Source organism: Lepus europaeus, chromosome 19, assembly GCF_033115175.1.
Source record: "Lepus europaeus isolate LE1 chromosome 19, mLepTim1.pri, whole genome shotgun sequence".
NCBI lineage: Eukaryota > Metazoa > Chordata > Mammalia > Lagomorpha > Leporidae > Lepus > Lepus europaeus.
The window spans coordinates 39,984,710-40,003,302 of NC_084845.1; the positions used below are offsets into that span (position 1 = coordinate 39,984,710).

Below are 18,593 nucleotides of genomic sequence, written 5' to 3' on the forward strand. Positions count from 1 at the left end.
CGTGAAAACAAGACCAGTAGGGCCTGTTATGAGGAGTCTTCAGAAAGTTCACGGAAAATTTTATTGTGGAAAAACTGCACATGGATTTCTGAAAACCTTCCAAATAACCTTTTAATACCATTTTCCCATGATGTGTAAGCTATTCTACACAGAGACGTATACACACGCTCAAACTCCTAGAAGACTATCTTCAGAGCACCAGACTCATATATCCAATTATCTATAGCACTTCTACTTGGATGTAAACATACATTACAAACATGCGCCCAAAACTGAACACTACATTTCCCCCAAGCCTGTATCACCTATCGTGGGGAAGTCACTCAGTTCTGGTGACTCAGGCCAAAAGTCACTGTTGCATCATTTTTTCCCTCTCCCTCCCCATATCAAATCATCAAAAGACTGTGGGCTCCGCCTTCTACTTAGACCCAAAGCTGATCACCTGTCTACACCTCCACCTGGGATCCAAGCCATCCAATCCGTCCTGGAACAGTGTAGCAGCCTCTTAGCAGGTCCCTCTGGCTCCACCATACACTCAGCAAGTTATACTCAGAGGCACCCTTCACAAAATCCACGTCAGACCATGCCACTCTTCTACTCTAAACTCTCCATCGGCTCCCCACTGACTCCAGGAAGATACCCAACACCTTACACTGGCCTGTGTTCCTTCCCTAACCTCTTGGCCAGCCTTCTCCTCCTGTTCTGTTCCAGGCTGCTGGCCCCCTTGCTGTCCCTCACACCACTCAGATTCCATGTCAGGGTCTCTGCACTGGCTGCGTCTTCTGCCTGGACCACTGTCCCTCCAGATGTCCCCATGGCTTACTCATTCCCCTCCTTTCATCTTTTCTCATTGACCACCCTATCAAACCTCCCTGAACCTCCCTCCTGTATCTTCCACACACTTGTCCTTCCTTCCCCACTCTATGTGAGCCACTAACACTTTCAGCATCACAGATGTAGTTACTGTCTTTCTCCCCTACTAAAACAGAAATTCATTGAGAATGAGAATGTTTTGCTTGTCTTTTACACTGATGTCCCAGGGCCTACTATTTGGTAAATAGAAAGTGTTTAGTAAATATTTACTGAATTGAGTGAACACATTCCTGGTGTGAACTGATGTGAAATGATGGTACTCAGAAGTGTTCTCCAAGTCCATCAGGGAGCAACATAAACTCTTGAAATTCAAGTGAAAATGAGAAGCCCAGAAGCTACCACTACTGGTCTTTCCCCAAACCACATCTAGGGGAAAAAGTGGTAATGGGAAACTTTAAGTATTCTAACAAAAGTAATATTTTAAACTCTAGAGACATCTAGCTATAAAAGTGCTTTATTACAGAGCACGCACTAAGCACTTCAAGGGGAGGAATCATTTCTAATGTTCCACAGCACACACAGGTAACTGTCGTTGGCAACAATTATCTGCGTGTCCCAAAGGAGCCAGTAGAGAAGATGTTGAATGTTCCCAAAACAAAGACGTGATGAACGTCTAGGGTGACAGATATGCCAAGTATCCTGATCTGATCACTATACACTGTATACATGTATTGAAAGGTCACACCATGCCCCATAACTATGCACAAGTATCACGTGTCAATGAAAATTTTTAAAATGTGTAAGGTGGTTGGTTAACCTGGTGGTTAAAATGGCAGTAAAAATGACCATGTTCCATATCATACTGTGGGGCTGGGCACTCAGCTCTGGCTCCTGACTCCAGCTTTTTGCTAATGTACTCTGGGAGGCACCTACGATGGCTTACGTCCTATGGTTCTGGCCACCCACAAGGGAGACATGGGTTTAGTTCTTGGTTCTGGGAATCCACCCAGCCATGATCATTGCAGGCATTTAGGGAGTAAATCAGCAGACAAGAACTCTGTCTCTGTCTCTCAAATCAATCAATCAAATTTCAATATATTTATACAAGAAAACTGCACAAGCTTTTTTTTTATGGAAATTTTTTTTTTTGACAGGCAGAGTGGACAGTGAGAGAGAGAGAGACAGAAAGGTCTTCCTTTGCCGTTGGTTCACCCTCCAATGGCCGCCGCGACCAGCACGCTGCGGCCGGCGCACCGCGCTGATCTGAAGCCAGGAGCCAGGTGCTTCTCCTGGTCTCCCATGGGGTGCAGGGCCCAAGCACTTGGGCCATCCTCCACTGCACTCCCTGGCCACAGCAGAGAGCTGGCCTGGAAGAGGGGCAACCGGGACAGAATCGACAGAATCCGGCACTCCAACCGGGACTAGAACTGGTGTGCCAGCGCTGCTAGGCAGAAGATTAGCCTGTTGAGCCACTGTGCCGGCCTGTACAAGCTTTTTAATAGACAAGTTACAGGGTCTTAGGTGGTGGGATGAGTGCCTCAGGTGGTTGAACACAAACTGCAATGAACAGCACAGATTCTGGCCTGCAGGTAATACTAGGTGGAGAGAGAATGAAGTCTAATGCGTTTGGGGGCAAGGACTCAAGTACTAAGTTTGACAGTTGATTCCTTTTTTATTTGAAAAACAGAGTTACAGAGAGAGGTAGAGACAGAGAGAGGTCTTCCATCTGCTGGTTCACTCCCCAAATGGCTGGAGCTGGGAGAATCCAAAGCCAGGAGCCAGGAGCTTCTTTTGCTCTCCCACATGGGTGCAGGGGCCCAAGGACTTGGACCATCCTCCGCTGCTTTTCCAGGACCATTAGTAGGGAACTGGATTGGAAGTGGAGCAGCCAGGACTCGAACTGGCACTGGCACTGCACATCAGGGCTTTCACCACTGCACCAAAGTGCTGGCCCCAACAGCTGATTTTTCATTCTAATTTACGATATCTTCTTTATAAAAATCAAACTCTCTATAGTCCAAGTCAGCGTTTCTTCAAGCATTGTGCCAAGGACCATGGAGTGACCAGATGGCTGAGATAAATGCAAGTTAACTAACCCCCACCCTAGATTTACCAGATCAGAACCCCAAGGCAGTGGAGCCCTAATGCCTGTATTTTTACCCAGCTCTCGAAAACTCCAAAGCACATGAATATTGGAGACTTACTAACTTGGTTCATTTTGGACTAATGTAAAAATTTCTTTTTTAAAATGAACTTTTCTGTACACATAAAGACGATTTTATGGAAATGCTGATGTAGCACAAGCTGTTTATAGTGATAAAGGCTTAGCTTGAATATTTACCCTCTCTCCTCACCTTCCTCCCACACAGCAAAATGACATCACCAGTGAGGTGAGTGCCCAGCCCTCTCTGAGCCTCACCACCAGGAGCAATGGCAGGAACGTCTTAAGCTGGCCCAGGTAGGGATCCACGTTCCACGGTTAGATTTCTCAGCGAGCTCTGGGGACCCACACAAGCAACAAACAGTGCCAGATATCCGGACCCAACTCAAACACAGGGGCCTTTGGATTTGCATGAACTGGACACACTGGAGTCTGTCAAGTGTATCACCATCTGGACTTGTTAAAAGTGGTGAGGAAAAAAAATCCTCTCAAACCCAACTGTTTGATATTAGAAAAACAAATATTGGGACAGGAAGAGGGAATACGAAATTTCCCGAATCAAGGTCCTTATTGCTTTCTGTTTTCTGTTTAAGCAAAAAGAGAGCGATCTTTGGGATTGGCCAAGCAACCAACATTCAGAGAAGGAGAAAAGAAGGCTTTTAACTTCTTGAAACACACACCAACAAAAAAGCCGATGGTCACACACACCCTTGTGACCACGTCTTTGGCACAACTGCTCTCTTGCTCCTAAGAGCCTTACTAACATTTAACTCAGCACTTATTAGATGCTAATGGGATACACTCGTGTTTGGGGAACAGACCTATTTCCCTGTAGATGAAAAGAAGTACAAGATCTGATTGTTGCTTTTAAGTGACGACAACTCAGTTGGGGAATGAGGGGGACAAAGACAATGTATCCACTTGAGGACCAAAGAGATGACAAATGGCTGTAAAGTTAGGAAAAGAAGGAATGAGAAAAGAATGCTCTCTCCGAGGGACAAGTCTTGGGCCAAGGAAGAAGCAGAAGGAGAGACCAGGACGAGATTGGAATGACTGAAGATGCAGACCTAATTGTGTACAGATTCTGTTCAAAACACAAAGCAGAAAGAAATCTGCTACAGCAGGAGAAGCAATTAGAGAGAAAGTGGATAGGTAGGTTCTGGTGGGTCCTGATGGCCAATCTACACGCTCTGAAATGCCTTACAGAGGAAGATTCATGAAGCATTTCTTGGAGGGAGAAGGCAAAGGAATGTAAAAGCCACACTTGAGCATATCAACCATCAGAGGTGCACCCATTGGTAACAGGAGACTCTAGGGGCAAAGTGACCAATGAAGAAAAGTTTCAAAGCTAGCATGAGGTCACTTTACCATGAGTCAGACTGTTTTGAATTCTAATCCTACTATACTAGTTGTGGGATGGAAGGCAAGGTTTACCTGTCTTAAGTTCAAGTTCAAACTGCAAGCTGAGCTACTTGCTAACCCAAGTTATTTAGCTTTCAGGTGCTTCAGATTCCCCACCTACAAGCAGACATAAGAACAGTATTTGCCTCCTCCTCGGGACTTTGATGATTAAATCTGCTAGTACCTATAAAGCCAGGTGTTTCACAGAGAAAATGTTCTCCATCTGTCCTAATGGCCGAAATGCTATTTTAATGAGCCTTGCAGAAAAACAGACCAAGGAGATGTTTTACCATCTGCCATGACTTAGGTGTATGCAGGAGAGTTTTTCTACTTAAAGAACTCTAATGGTTTTCGAATAAAATCCAAATCTCTTTGCATGGGCAACAAGGCCCTAGATGATTTGGCCATTGGCTCCTCCTCTAAACTCTTTTCTAAGGGGGCTGTTCTCACTCACAAGGCTCCAGACACACCATGACGGCTGTTCCTCAATCCTTTCTCTGGGCCATGTCACCTGCTATTCACCTTGTTTGGGCCACTGCCCCTCTATCCTTAGCATTATTAGGTTTCTGCTCAGTATGCCCTCCCCAGGGAAGCCTCCCAGATCAGCTTAGCTAAAATGATATGCATATTATATCCAGGCTCTTGCCCCCTCCCCTGATTTAAATCTCATCCAAGACACAAAGTCACTCATCACTGACTTCACTGCATTTATTTATTTACTGTGTCTCCCTTCTGCAATGGAGGGTCCATGATGGCAAGGTGTTCCTCGGGTTCAGTACTGTTTCCTCTGGCTTCAGAAAAATGTCTGCCCCACAGCAGGTGCTCAGGACATATCCGCTGAAGCCATGAGTGGATGAGTGAGCCACAGAGATCCACGTTCAAATGCCAGCTCTACCACTTACAAGCAAGTGTTATCAGGAAGCTGCTTCAGACCATTCTGAACCTCTGGTTCCCCATTTCTAAGGATGAGAGGAGAGAATTTTGTGGGACTAGGCTGTGTAAGAAAAAGTAAGGCAACACCACACCTACAGAAGAACGACTTGATAAATGCCAACACATTCAGAGTGAGGATCCTGGGAAGGTAGGAAATTAATAATCTGGGAATAATAAATGAGTTATTGAAACATTCAGTGTAATTTTTATTATGTACCTACTAAAAGCCACAAAGGAAGATACTGGGTTTTAAAAAGTGAATAAGGCCCAGTTTCTATTCAGAAGAGCTCTAATAGAAAAAAGAGATACAATTCTACATGGCAGGTGCTACACCGGGGATGTATGCAAAGTACTCTCCCTGGGTCAGCAGAAGGATTCAATCAGAAGAGCCATTAGGATGGGTAGGAGTGTGACTGAGAGATGAAAACACTCTGGTAGAGAAAGCTACTTGGACAAAAGCCTAATGTCATAAAAATGGCCCCACCAGACCGAAAAAAGGGGATGCTCATGTTCTGAGCAACGAGAATGGAGGGAGGGTTGGTGGGAAGCCAACGGGTATAGACCATGCTCTGGGGAGGTTTCGCTTGAATATGTTTATGGATAAAAGGAGACTTGTACCTGTTTGTAGGTAGGAGAATGATTGATCACAGAGAAAGAAGATCAGCCCACAATGGGAGAAGGTAAGATTCGGGGTACACCTTTCAGACGGGCTACTCTTCTGTATCATCTGTCGTATTTCTCAAAGTGGTAAGCATCATCTACAACAGCAGCTTATCAAAGGCGATGCGCTTGGCCTAGTTTGGCTTTTGAGAGAAACAGTGACATGACAGCTAAGAGTGACCAAGCCTGAATGGAAAAGGTGGCTGCTTTCTTTGATGTCTCCAGAAGAACCAGAAAAACCACCTCCTCAAGCCCACAAGACAGGACATTAACATGCAAATTCCCTTCACTAGAAGTACATCTCTTAGATTTAGAAAGGTCTGTCACCCATGAGAAATTCTAATTTCACCAGGAGGAAAGCAGCTGTCATCCGCCATGGGCACTTTAGTGTGAACTGGTTTATAGTCAGCGATCCCACAGATGCACACAGTAGGTATTGTCTTCAAGGATGCTCAAAAAACAACTTGTTTCAAAGTCTTTGTTGGTACCACTGTGGCACAGCTGTATTCTCTTCCATGCTCCAAGGCAACCCGGATGCCACTCAACACCATTCAAATATCTATTTCAGTTTGTCTTCCTCCTTGACTCCTTGAGAGCAGACCTTGTGCCTTGCTGCTGCTCACTGTGGTGCCAGGGGTTCAGCACACAGTAGGTACTCAATGCAACAGCCTCAAGATCAACCTCAATCTGTGATTGGCAGTCTCAGTGTGAGTAAAGACCTGTGTTACTAAGTCATTTATTTTGCTTGGAGTAAGCCATTTATTATTTTCACTTTTTGCAAGAGGATGTGTATGACTCCGATCACATCAAATTCAGGTGAACCACTATTATCATGGTTTCCCAAAGTACTGCTGAGCCTTACGACAAAATGAAAGCGAACAGTCATAGAAGATAAAATCTGAGTAGCATTCCCACATGGCCGGACTCTGTAGTTCCTGCCACAATCAATGACTAAGAAGCTTGGAGGCTATTTGCTGGAAACAAACTTAGGGTCCCTGTTGGCAGGGCAATGTACGCTGAATACCCACTGGAAGTCTCCCCAGGACTGCTTCTTGCACAACCATATGTAATTTCAAACACAAATGGGAACACCAAATTAAGTCAAATGTCCCTCAGTATTTTCTAAATGAAAACTTTTAATTAATTACAAATTCGTTTAGTTCAGTAACCAAACTCTACCAACCAATGATAAAAACATGTGCTCTTCAGTTTCAATCAATCCCTCTAATTATGATTTGGTATAAAATCCATCAAAATATCAGTGACTTCCTATATTATCTTCCATTCTTTGATCTCTAAAGTATAAAATGTAATGCTCTTAAACTATAATCATGTTCAGGCACTTAAAACAAATACACCAATATATGGACAAAATAAAGCTATAGATATATAGATCAGTGATTCTTAACTGGGGGCAATTTTGTTCCCCAGAGGAAATTCAATCATGTCTGAAGTTTTTATTGTCATGCCTAGAATAGTGCTTCTGGTAACCAGTGGGTAAAGGCCAGGGATGATGCTAAACATGCTATAACGTACAGGACAGCCCCTTACCCCAACAAAGAACTATCCTGGACAAAATGTCAGTCGAGACTGAGAAACCCTGATCTAGATCAATCCATACAGTAAGCATAAATAAAAGGTACTTAGAGTAGTTAAAATATGCATTACAGCTTGATGGTTTCCACACAGCCAAACACACTCAGTGTTCTATCTTCAAGAAGGCATTATGCTGACTTTGGATATATCTACTTAAAAGATTATTCATGCAATCAAGGATTATCTTAAATGTGTCTCAAATATGTATCAACTTGTTGGTTGTCAGCTAGGAAGCTCTCCATTTATATAAATACCCAGTTGCCTTTTTTTTTTCCCCCTCCTGAGAATTAAGTCAAGAAATAGAAATAGTTTAACATGTTCTTGGCTACTATTTTAAAAGCATCAATAAACCCATAAATTCCTCCTGAAGTATTAGAAGTGAGTCAATGTGTTTATTTTCCAGTCTTAATCATACTTGATAAAAACAAATACCCAAAGCCTACTTAGCTCAAAGCTCATCAGTGAGAAGTTCATACAATCATTTACACAGAACATGACTCTGAGGTCTGTAGTGCCAACTAATTTACATCTATCATTGTTTAAGGGTAAGTCTCAGATTCTTGATGAGAAATTATAAGAATCTAGGAAAAACCTCTGGTACTAATCTATCTAATGTAACACATCAAGGCTAGTGTATTAAAGTGTAGAGGCAACACTATCCTGATTACATACATTGCCCTATGATTTTTCTGATTGCCCGAGTTCTGCAGAGACAACGTTTTACCAGATGGGTGATCGTGAGCTTTCATTAATTCTCTGTATGTTACCAGTTATGTGTGCTACGTAAAACCTTTTACTAGGAAAGGGCTCACAATCGGCTCTAAATCCCACTTCTGATGAGGTCTTTGGGCAGGAGGGAGGGAAACTGCATCTCTTCCAACCACCTAGTCCAAAATCTGTAACTGAAGATTACAAAGATCATATTTATTTTTAAAAGGAGGATTTTTTTCTAAATCTATATTTTAATTAGTTTAAGTATGAGGTTACTTAAACGTAACTTGAAGACAAAAAATAGCATTCAATGGAAAGCCAAGACACTCTGGCAAAAAAAAAAGACCCAAATGAAAAGATCTCTGTGAGTGAGATCCCAGTGGAAAGAATGGGCCATCAAAGAAGGAGGTACCTTTCTCTGAAGGGAGGAGAGAACTTCCACTTTGACTATGACTTTGTCTAAATAAAATCGGAGTTGGCAAACTCAAAAGGCTTCCATAGCCTTGGCAACTCATGACTAGAGCCTAGGGAGATTACTGATGCCATAAACAAGAGTGTCAATTTGCTAAGTCAACAACAGGAGTCACTGTGCACTTACTCCCCATGTAGGATCTCGGTCCTTAATGTGTTGTACAATGTGAATTAACGGTATAACCAGTACATAAAAAGTACTTTATACTTTGTGTTTCTGTGTGGGTGCAAACTGTTGAAATCTTTACTTAGTATATACTAACTTGATCTTCTGTATATAAAGATAATTGAAAATGAATCTTGATGAAGAATGGGATGGGAGAAGGAACGGGAGATGGGAGGGTTGAGGGTGGGAGGGAAGGTTTGGAGGGGAAAAAGCCACTGTAATCCAAAAGCTGTACTTTGGAAATTTACATTTATTAAATAAAAGTTTAAAAAATAGCATTCAGTCACAATGTCAATGTGAACCTGCTATACAGCTCAAATGTATTTTAGGATTTTGTATAAATAACCAGGAGTCTAAGTATTCCTAAACAGGGAAGTCATTTTTATTATCAGGATCTCACTCGTCATATACTAACACATCCAACAGTACCTTAGCATTCCCTTACATAATTTAAATAGATGTGATTACACAGCGATTTGCAAGTAGCCCTTCTTAAATCATATATCAAATTTGACTCACTTCAGCGAAAACCAAATTCTATTCTAGAAGAGTGACTCACTGCATTTAGGCAAACTACATCAAGTTGTAAATGCAAAAGTGACCAAAAGGGAGGCAAAGCAGATGCCAAAATTCTTAAAATAATCACAAAGAAATCAATTAAGTTGTATTTTAAGCTAAAGACAGTACAAATACTATCAAAACATTTATTAAACCCTCTTCATATGTCACAGTTTAAATATAATCTATCTGGGGAGAAAATTCTTGCTGAGAAACTTCTCTTAAAAATAGGAAAGTGACTTGACTTGAAAGTGAAATGCGCACATCTTATTTAGTGAAATTCTTTAACAAGGGGTAAATATTACCCTCCTGTCCTGAATCCATTTATTCCTAACAAAAAGAACTTTTTTCCTCATTGCCGCTAGTGGAAGAATATATATGGCACATAGGAAAAATTACTGCACACTCCACAGTGTTGGTTAATAACTGAGGGGAAAAGTAGAATCCATCTATAAAGCTGATCTATAAATTTCTTTGGCCATAATAAAAATAAGTTAGAGGTATGATTTTCTTCTTAAAAAACTGCAGTTGCCGTCCTATCAAGATTAATACCAAAAATAGCCCCCGTATCATAGGGCCCCGGGGAGAAGTAACAGATTCCAATAGGGATGTCCATCTGACACCGGCCCTAAGCTGCTTCCCAGCTCCACTGTGCTACACACCGCACACCGCCCCTCACAGCAACCGCGCCTTCCAGCACAATGCATCTCACCCACACTGTCTTGCATGCGTGTAGTGATGACGTCAGCAGGATTCAGCAAGAGGTGAACTGCATATCCTCGTGCACAACCGGGAGGAAACAGGGGACTCTAAAAAGGAGGCTCTCAACCTAAAAGAGCAGAATTTTCTGTAGGAAAATAGACTTTCCAGCGATAACAGAAAATACGTTGCAATAAGTCAAATTCTTGACTCTTGCATTGACTCAAGAGAAGAGCTGAGAAAAAGACCATGTGCTTACCTCATTCTAGCACCGCACAACTCTACACTTCCCTCAGGGGCCTACCCATCACTGTTGGGGCAAAATGATAAAGTTGTTTTGCACTACTAGAGAGGGTAACTTTGAATACAAGAAAAGTAACTGCATCAAAGAGATGATCTTTAACTTCCCAGTGGTAGAACTCAACATAGGGCTTAATGTGATCATTTGGAACTACACTGTATTGCTTTCTGACAATTATTGACCAAAGAATTCTCATGCTGCCCTTGAGAAATCTGAATGAAAGGTCTAGATAACAACATGACGTTTTCTTCCTCCTCCTCCTCCTCCTCCTCTTCTTCTTCTTCTTCTTCTTCTTCTAAGATTTATTTATTTGAGAGGTAGAGTTACAGATAGAGGGAGAAACAGAGAGAGAGGTCTTCCACCTGCTGGTTCACTCCCCAAATGGCTGCAATGGTTGGAGCTGGGCCAATCCGAAGCCAAGAACCTGGAGTGCAGGTGCCCAAGCCCTTGGGCCATCTTCTACTGATTTCCCAGACCATCAGTAGGGAGTTGGATTGGAAGTGGAGCAGCCAGGACTCAAACTGGTGTCCATATGGGATGCCAGCACTGCAGACAGATGCTTAACCCGCTACACCACAGTGCCGGCCCATGGAGTTTTCTAACATAGAGTAGTTATGGAAGCAGAAACATATTTTTGACATTCAATAAAATGTAATATTTGCTTAATTAATTAAATAATTGTAACTGAGAGGCAAAGAAACAGACAGTTCTCCCCTGTGCTGGTTTATCCCCCAAGTGTCCACAAAGGGGTTGGGCCAGATATAGGCTACACCGAAGCCAGGAGCCAAGAATATAATCCAGATCCCCCATAGGGGTGGCGGAGACCCAACTACTTGAACCATCACCTAAACCTCCTGGTGTGGGCATGAGCAGGAAGCTGGAATCACCCTCAAATGTAATATATTTTAAATGGGGCCTGAAGTTCACCAAACTTATACACTCCAGTACGGCAGAAAAATGTTCTTAATTCATCAAGGTCTTTCCAAGGGTTTTCTTGCACCAATGATAAACATTCTAGAAAAGTTATATGCCTCAAATGTATTGATTTTGTTTTAAACAATTCTGAAGTGGTTTGAATGACACAGAAAATGGTCATGGTATAACACAAAATATGATTGAAAGCCATATTCGGAGTGACAGAGGTTTTTTTCTGTTGTTTTTCTAAGTTCACCATGCTTTATAAAATTAGCACCAACTAGTTCTGTAGGCACAACAATATATATTTGCAATGGACTAGCTCAAGAAGGATTTCCATAATCTCTGTCAGCATAAAACATGTGCATTAACACAAATCCTGGGGCTGGCATGGTGGCACAGTGGTTTAAGCTGAAGCCTATAACACCAACACTCCATTGGAGCATAGGTTCAAGTCCTGGATGCCTAATTTCTGATCCAGCTCCCTGTAAATGTGCCTGAGAAAGCAGAGGAAGACAGTTTAAGCGTTTGGGCCCCTGCAACCACATGGGAGACCCAGAGGGAGACCCAGTTCCTGGTTCCCGACTTCAGCCTGGCTTACCCCCTGGCTGTTGGCGGCCATCTGGGGAGAGAATCAGCACATGGAAGATCTCTCTTTCTCCTTTTCAGTTTCTCTCTGTCTCTCTCTAACCCTTTCAAATAAATAACTCTTTTAAAGAATAATAAAATCGAGAGAATACCATGTGAACCAATAAAGATGGTTCCCACTATCATGGAACACCTAAGTAAGCAGGAGGAAATAAGATAGTAATCAATAATCATATAAATAAGTAAATGCATGAATGCAAAATATTACCTGTTATGTATGTGAAGAAGAAAGATACGGAGAAGGTGACCAATGACCGTGAGTCCTGGCGGACCAGTTAGGCAAGCAGTGCAACACATCAGATGAGCGGTGATGCTGCAAAACCTCAGGCTGTAATGGAGCGGAAGGGGAACGCTGAGGCCCAGGGATTTTCACGGACGTGCTTTCCCTGGACTTGATGGTGAGCGGACAAGAGTGAGAAAGATGCGACTGTCAAGGGAGACGACCAGGTTTGGACCCAGCCTAACTGGATATGTGACAATGCTATTTATTGGAACAGGGGAAGCTGAATGGAGTCATCCTGTGAGATGTGGGCTGCAGCATGGGTGTATTTTAAATGTGCTTTGATTGAAGTGTCAAGAGAGGTCTATAATTTACAGGAAAACCTGGGGTGGAGACTTTTTTGCATGAGACTCATGAGACCAGGTATTCAAGGTAGCCATGAAGATGAATGACACTGGAATGAGAAACCTCCGGAGAGAGACAAGAAAAGGCATAAGCAGAACCTGGAAGATCTCGTAATATTCCATAGCCAGTTGATCCAGAAAGGTGCCTGGGAAAGAGAGGCCAGAGATGTAGAAGGGACGTCTTAGGCAGGTGGTATCCCTAACATCAAGAGACTTCAGCAAGCAGAGACTGATCAATAAGGTTCAATGACACAAAAGCTTGATGTATAACGAGGCTGAAATACAGGGGTACAAGAGCTCATAGAAAAAAAAGAACTAAAAGATAAGTTAATTTTGTTTCAAATACATTTTTATATCCATGCATAGTTTTTTTCACAATATACATGTTTCTGAACTTTTTGAAGACCTGTTATCATTAAAGCATAAACTTGACTGCAATTTTACATACTCACAGCTTGCAATATGAGAAATTATCCCAGTGTGTTCATAATGAAATGACATCTACCAAAAGAAACAGAATTAAAGGATGGGTTCCACCTATGGGACAACACATTTGTAGATTTCCCTCAATCTTCTCCCTGTTGCTTACAAACAAGACAATCAGAGTACTTCTGCAGTTAAAGTTAACATATGGAAGATGAACTGGAAATTTAAGGACATTTCTCATAAAATTTGAGACCACTTCTCAAACAGCAATTTTGTTTTGATAAATGTTGATGTGGGGCCCATTGAAGCTGGTAGTTTCATCTGTGGAGCATTGTGAATTCCTACAAGTCTGCAAGTTTCAGAACCAAAGATTTAACTTGAAATAGCGAACTATATTCCCACCCTGGTTCTGTAAGCATAAGGAATGCAATTCCCCCACAGCGGCTCTTTTCCCCCCCTCATCTGAGGTCCTCTCAGTTCTGTCCAGTAAGCCAAAGGGAAACTTTCAAGTGCCCAAACTTGAAAATGAGTAACTGCATCTTCTGCCTATAGATGCACCTGCACCTATATATACTGGGATATACACTATTTGTTGAACACACCACACATATCCCAGTCTGCAGGCCATCCCCTCCATCTGGAATGCTTTCTCTTCCTACCTCCATATCTCCTGGACCCTGCCTCCCCTCCCCCACCCCGGGGAGTGGCCTCTTGTTGAAATTCCATGCATTCATCAAGGTCCAGTGCACAGCACCTCATCTACTACAGGAACTTTCTCAGCCCAGGCCACTAGACTTGCTGTCCCCTTCTTGGGAATTTTCAAAACTCTTCCTTTCCATCTCTTTTATGACTCCAAGCCCGTGCTGATCATAGGCGATCCTTTCTATCTTCTCTCCCTCCACTCCATCCCCCACTACAATGAAAGCCTCTTAAGGGCAAGGACCATGTTGACCCTATGACTCTTTTGCAAGAATAACCACCTACAATATAATTCCTTATTCATAGAAAGGACACAGTGAGTATTTAGATTTAATCTTTCATTCTTGCATCAACTTTTTCTCTTTTTAGTGGAAGAGGAAATATCAACTGTAGGGAAAGAAAACAAAGGCCACAAAGGGAAAGCATTACAAGGAAGAGATTCAAAGCTTGATATTGTATTACTTGGGTTCCAGGAAGTGGACTAAAAAAATTATTTGCAAATCTACAATGGTTGACTCATTTACTCAACAAATGTGTACTGTGCTTTCATTATGGAACACACACACACACACACACACTAAACATAAGAACCAAAAACAAGTATCTGCCTATAGACAGTCTCTTTTTGAAGTTTCTGATCTCAGTGGAGCCTCACCATGCACTCAGCAATGCCTGTAACTCTTGCATCCCATTTCCCCACAGTAGCTCCGTTCCTATCCTCACTCACTCTTCTACTAAACATTTGTGTCCTTCACCAAGAGAGCAGTAAGAACCGTTACCCTAGTCCAGCACCTGAAAGGAAAGTAGGTTCTGCCACCTGTGCTGTGAATCCCAGGTCCACATGGATTTGGCTCCGGGACTTCACCTCTCCTTTGACTCCTCAGTGTTTCCCATTCCAGTGTTTTCCCCTTTGATTTATCAAAAGGTTCCAACGCTGCTCATCCTTAGGGATTAGGGGAGCAAAAATCACCGGGCCCCTCTCAATGGGTGCCTTCCCCGCCTCCTCCCACCACACTAGTCCCCTTTCCACCTCCCCGTTTGCTCTTTCATTCACTCCTTCACCCTCCTACAGTCTCTGATCCTCTGCTTAATGGGCTGGTCCCATTAAGCCCACTGTGAATGCTAACTGCCAGTCCCACGGGCCCTTCCTCCATAGCATCTCTCCTCAAATGACCTCTTGTCCCCCTCTGACACTTTCAACCACTCCTTTTTTCAAGGAGTATTTTCATCTGGAAATAGTCCATCTAAACCAGTGTTCCAATCCTCCTCAAAGTTTCTCAGTTCCCTTTTCACAATGCTCTGGTAACTCATCACATGCCAATGCATCAACCACCACAACACCAATTATCTTTGACTCTACTGAGTTACCGATTTCCAGCTCCTTCCGAAGCTCACCACAGACATCTACCAACAACTGAAGTTCATTAAATTCAATGCTGCGCTTATCTTTACCAAAATCAGACATATGTGCCTCAAATATCCCATTACTACCTATTCAATTTCCATCCAACACCACATTTGATCCTTTCTCATTCTCCAATCAAAGTCACTCAGCTTTGCCAATGACACACACATCTTTCACATGTTTCACTGCCTTCTAAGGAAGCACTGTCAATCCTAGCCTATCTAGTTTCTTTCTTCAAATCCATTATCCACATTGCATCTAGAATTGCCTTTATTTCAATTTATCCTTTAAATGATGTTTTTAATTATGTTGGAAAGAAAAAAAATGGAATATATCCAGAAGCATGAGTACTATTATAAAAATAATTCCCATCCTCTGCCAATATGACAACTCATGGTTATGGCTATGATTTCAATGTGTCCCCAAAGGGTTCAGGTATTAGCAGCTTGGTCCCCAATGTGGTGGTTGTATTAGGAGGTGGGGATTTAGGGTAAGGTAATTAGGTCATTGAAAATATTGCTCATGAAAGAGGTTAGTATAGGTCTCATGGGATCCTGATTAGCTCCATGGAGAGAGTGTTGCTACAAAAAGGACAGCCTCTGGGTCCAGGATTGTAGTGTAGTGACATCTCACATCAGCACCGGCTGGAATTCCAGCTGTCTCACTTCAGATCCAGCTCCCTGCTAATGCGCCTGGGAAAGCAGCGGAAGATGGCCCAAGTTCCTGGGTCCCTTGTTGGAGATCCTGAAGAAACTTCTGGCTCTTGGCTTTGGCCTGGCCTAGCTCTAGCTGCTGCAGCCATCTAAGGAGTGAATAAGAAGATGGAAAATCTCTCTTTTTTTCTCCCTCTCTCTGTGTAATTTTGACTTTCAAATAAATAAATCTTAAAAAAAAGCAAAAGCAAAAGCAAAAGCCAGCCTCTCCCCCATCTTTGGTTTCCTGTTTTACCATGTGATCACTAATGTGATGCCATTTCCCATGGGACCCTCACTTGAGGCCAATCTTGAACTTTTAGCCTCTAAAATTGTGAACTAAATTATAAACTTCTTCAGAAGCACCCAGCTTCAGGTATAGCAACAGAAAACACCCTTCCCCAATTTCTTTGTCTCTCTCCCTGCAGTGCAAATAATCTTTAAAATGAAATTGAAATCGAAGTATATAATGAACTTAAAGGTGTTCTGCAACCGTTTTCCTCACCATGACCACCTAAGATGTGATTTTTTAAAGAATAAAGATTATGCCATGGCTAGAGCATAATTCACTTAAGCAGTTCTTGGTGGATTTATTCTTACACAATTTGATCATTCATGTCCCTGTCAGGCTTAAAAATCTTTCAGTGGTTGTTGGCCACAGTCTGCTAATGACAAACTCTTTTTCTGTCTGGGAGAAAAGACCTTTCACAAATCGATACTACCTAATCTACCCAGTCTCATTTCCTCCTGTTTGTCTCCCCAACTGTCAACCTCATCACCTCTACTCCCTTTACTCCCATGATCCTTTACTTCTCCTCAATCTTTCCAATCCCATGATCCTTTGCTTCTTTTTAGTCCTTCCAAACCCTCCTTTCTCTTACCATCCAATGATAAGATCTCCTTCTTCACCCCAGGCCTTGTTGCACGATGTCCAGGCTGGTTCACACCAGAATATGGTTGGCTTCTTTGTCTTTCTCCCTCACTGGGCTGTAAGGCCCCTCCCCCAGGAGATGTGTCATCTTATTGCACAACTAAAGGCTCACACAAACTCCCAATTTGTGTTACATAATTGGAAAGTGGTTCTTTTTTTTTTTTTTTCATTTAAATACTTCACCAGAGAAGGGTTTATTGTGTAATCTTTATAAAAGTTCACAGCTACTGGGTGAGAAGGAGGTGCCACTAGGTATAATCTTGTACAATCTCAGAGTTGAAACTTTATGAGTATTGGGTAATTATCTGGCTGATGGACTTGCCCTACACATGACTGTAAACACCGAAAAAGGCACTGTTGCACTTTATGCTCCCTCTTTTGTTCTCAAAACTGGACACAGGGTGGGGACATTTGTAAGTGCTAAATATTTCCTCTGTAAACAAAGCCATGAACCTATGGGTTCATTAACAGTGTTAACTCCATCCTTAGAGGGAAACCAAGTTGAAGTCTCCATCAAAGACCAGAAGATGCTACATTTCCATATCCTGCTATAATTTTTCTGAAAGATCCTCACCTCTCATGAAGGCAGGCACCTGGGGCCAGGCCATAAGTCAGGCCATGCTCAGGGCCACCTGCCACAGTGCGGGGACAAAAGGAAGCAACTGGTTTCTGAAGGTCTCCAATCTGAATGGCTCACTTGGAAACATTACTATTCACTCCACCTCTTAAAGTTGGCCCTACAGTGACTTTTGGTGTGAAATTACTTAGGCAATATCTGGGAAAATTTTGAGCGGCCCTGTGTTGTCACTTAGTTTTAAAAACCCAAGAAAAAAAAATCCTTACTTTTCCCTTTCATGTGGAATGCTCATGAGATGCTAAATTTTCCTACTTTGCACCAGGGAAATAAGACAGATGGCCAATCAAGATGAAGCCACTGTTCCCCTTCCCATAAGAGTGGGGGCTCCAAACGTTACCAGGTGTTATCAGACATGACAGAAATAAAAGGCCGTGTCTTTGCTTCTGATTTGCAGGATGATGAAAAGCATCTTTATTTTTTCCCCTCAACAGTAGACTCTTTCAACTCCCAATTTCATTTTCATGAGCGGCACCAGGTAGCACAGACAACTCAATTGAAAAAAAAAAAAAAAAAACAAGCGCACCCCCATCTTTCATTCTGAGAACCGTCAGATCAAAAGATTTTTTTCTAAAGGCAAAACAGGTGGGTTTTTCTCCTTTATACTTACAAGTGAAACAAACATGCACTTTGTACTTTCACTGAACACAGAGCAAGTGGACAGAAACAAGCTCCCTCTGCTTAGTCCACGCTCAGACCTGCAAAGGGGCCTCCCACCAGAGGAGCAGGAATCGGGAACCGGTGCCTTCCAACTGGGACGAAAGGAACAGGGCCTCCACGGGAATGTCTCAAACAACTGTGCAGAATAACACACAAGTGGGAGAGTGATGTAAGGCCACATCTAGAACTAGTTAACCCCGCACACATGTATCCATGTACGTGTATCGATACCTCCATATCCCTATGCCCACATATACATCCACTCTCTTTTTCTGGGAGACCAGTTCTTTGGAAAAGTGAGAGCTGTAATTTTTATTCAAGTTCAGCAGATCCATAAATTGGACCATAAAATGAAAGTAGTAATGGAGAGCTCCCAGGAGAGGTTAGAAAATAAATGTATAAATAAGCCACAGGGTGAGCAGAGGCAATAAAGCACAGTTTATACCAAATATCATCTGAAGACAATGACCCACTGGCAAGCAGACAGAC

The 18,593-nt window shown here is 42.5% G+C and overlaps 1 protein-coding gene across 1 annotated transcript in view; it reads right to left on the bottom strand.

The window, feature by feature from the left end:
- Window positions 1–16,819, bottom strand: part of TOX3 (TOX high mobility group box family member 3) — a 50,817-nt gene extending 33,998 nt beyond the window's left edge. Inside the window, exon 1 of the mRNA XM_062176385.1 lies at window positions 16,761–16,819. Coding sequence (XP_062032369.1) covers window positions 16,761–16,763 — 3 coding nt within the window. The 5' untranslated portion in view covers window positions 16,764–16,819. The remainder of the gene's footprint in view (window positions 1–16,760) is intronic.
- Between the last annotated feature and the right edge of the window lie 1,774 nt (window positions 16,820–18,593).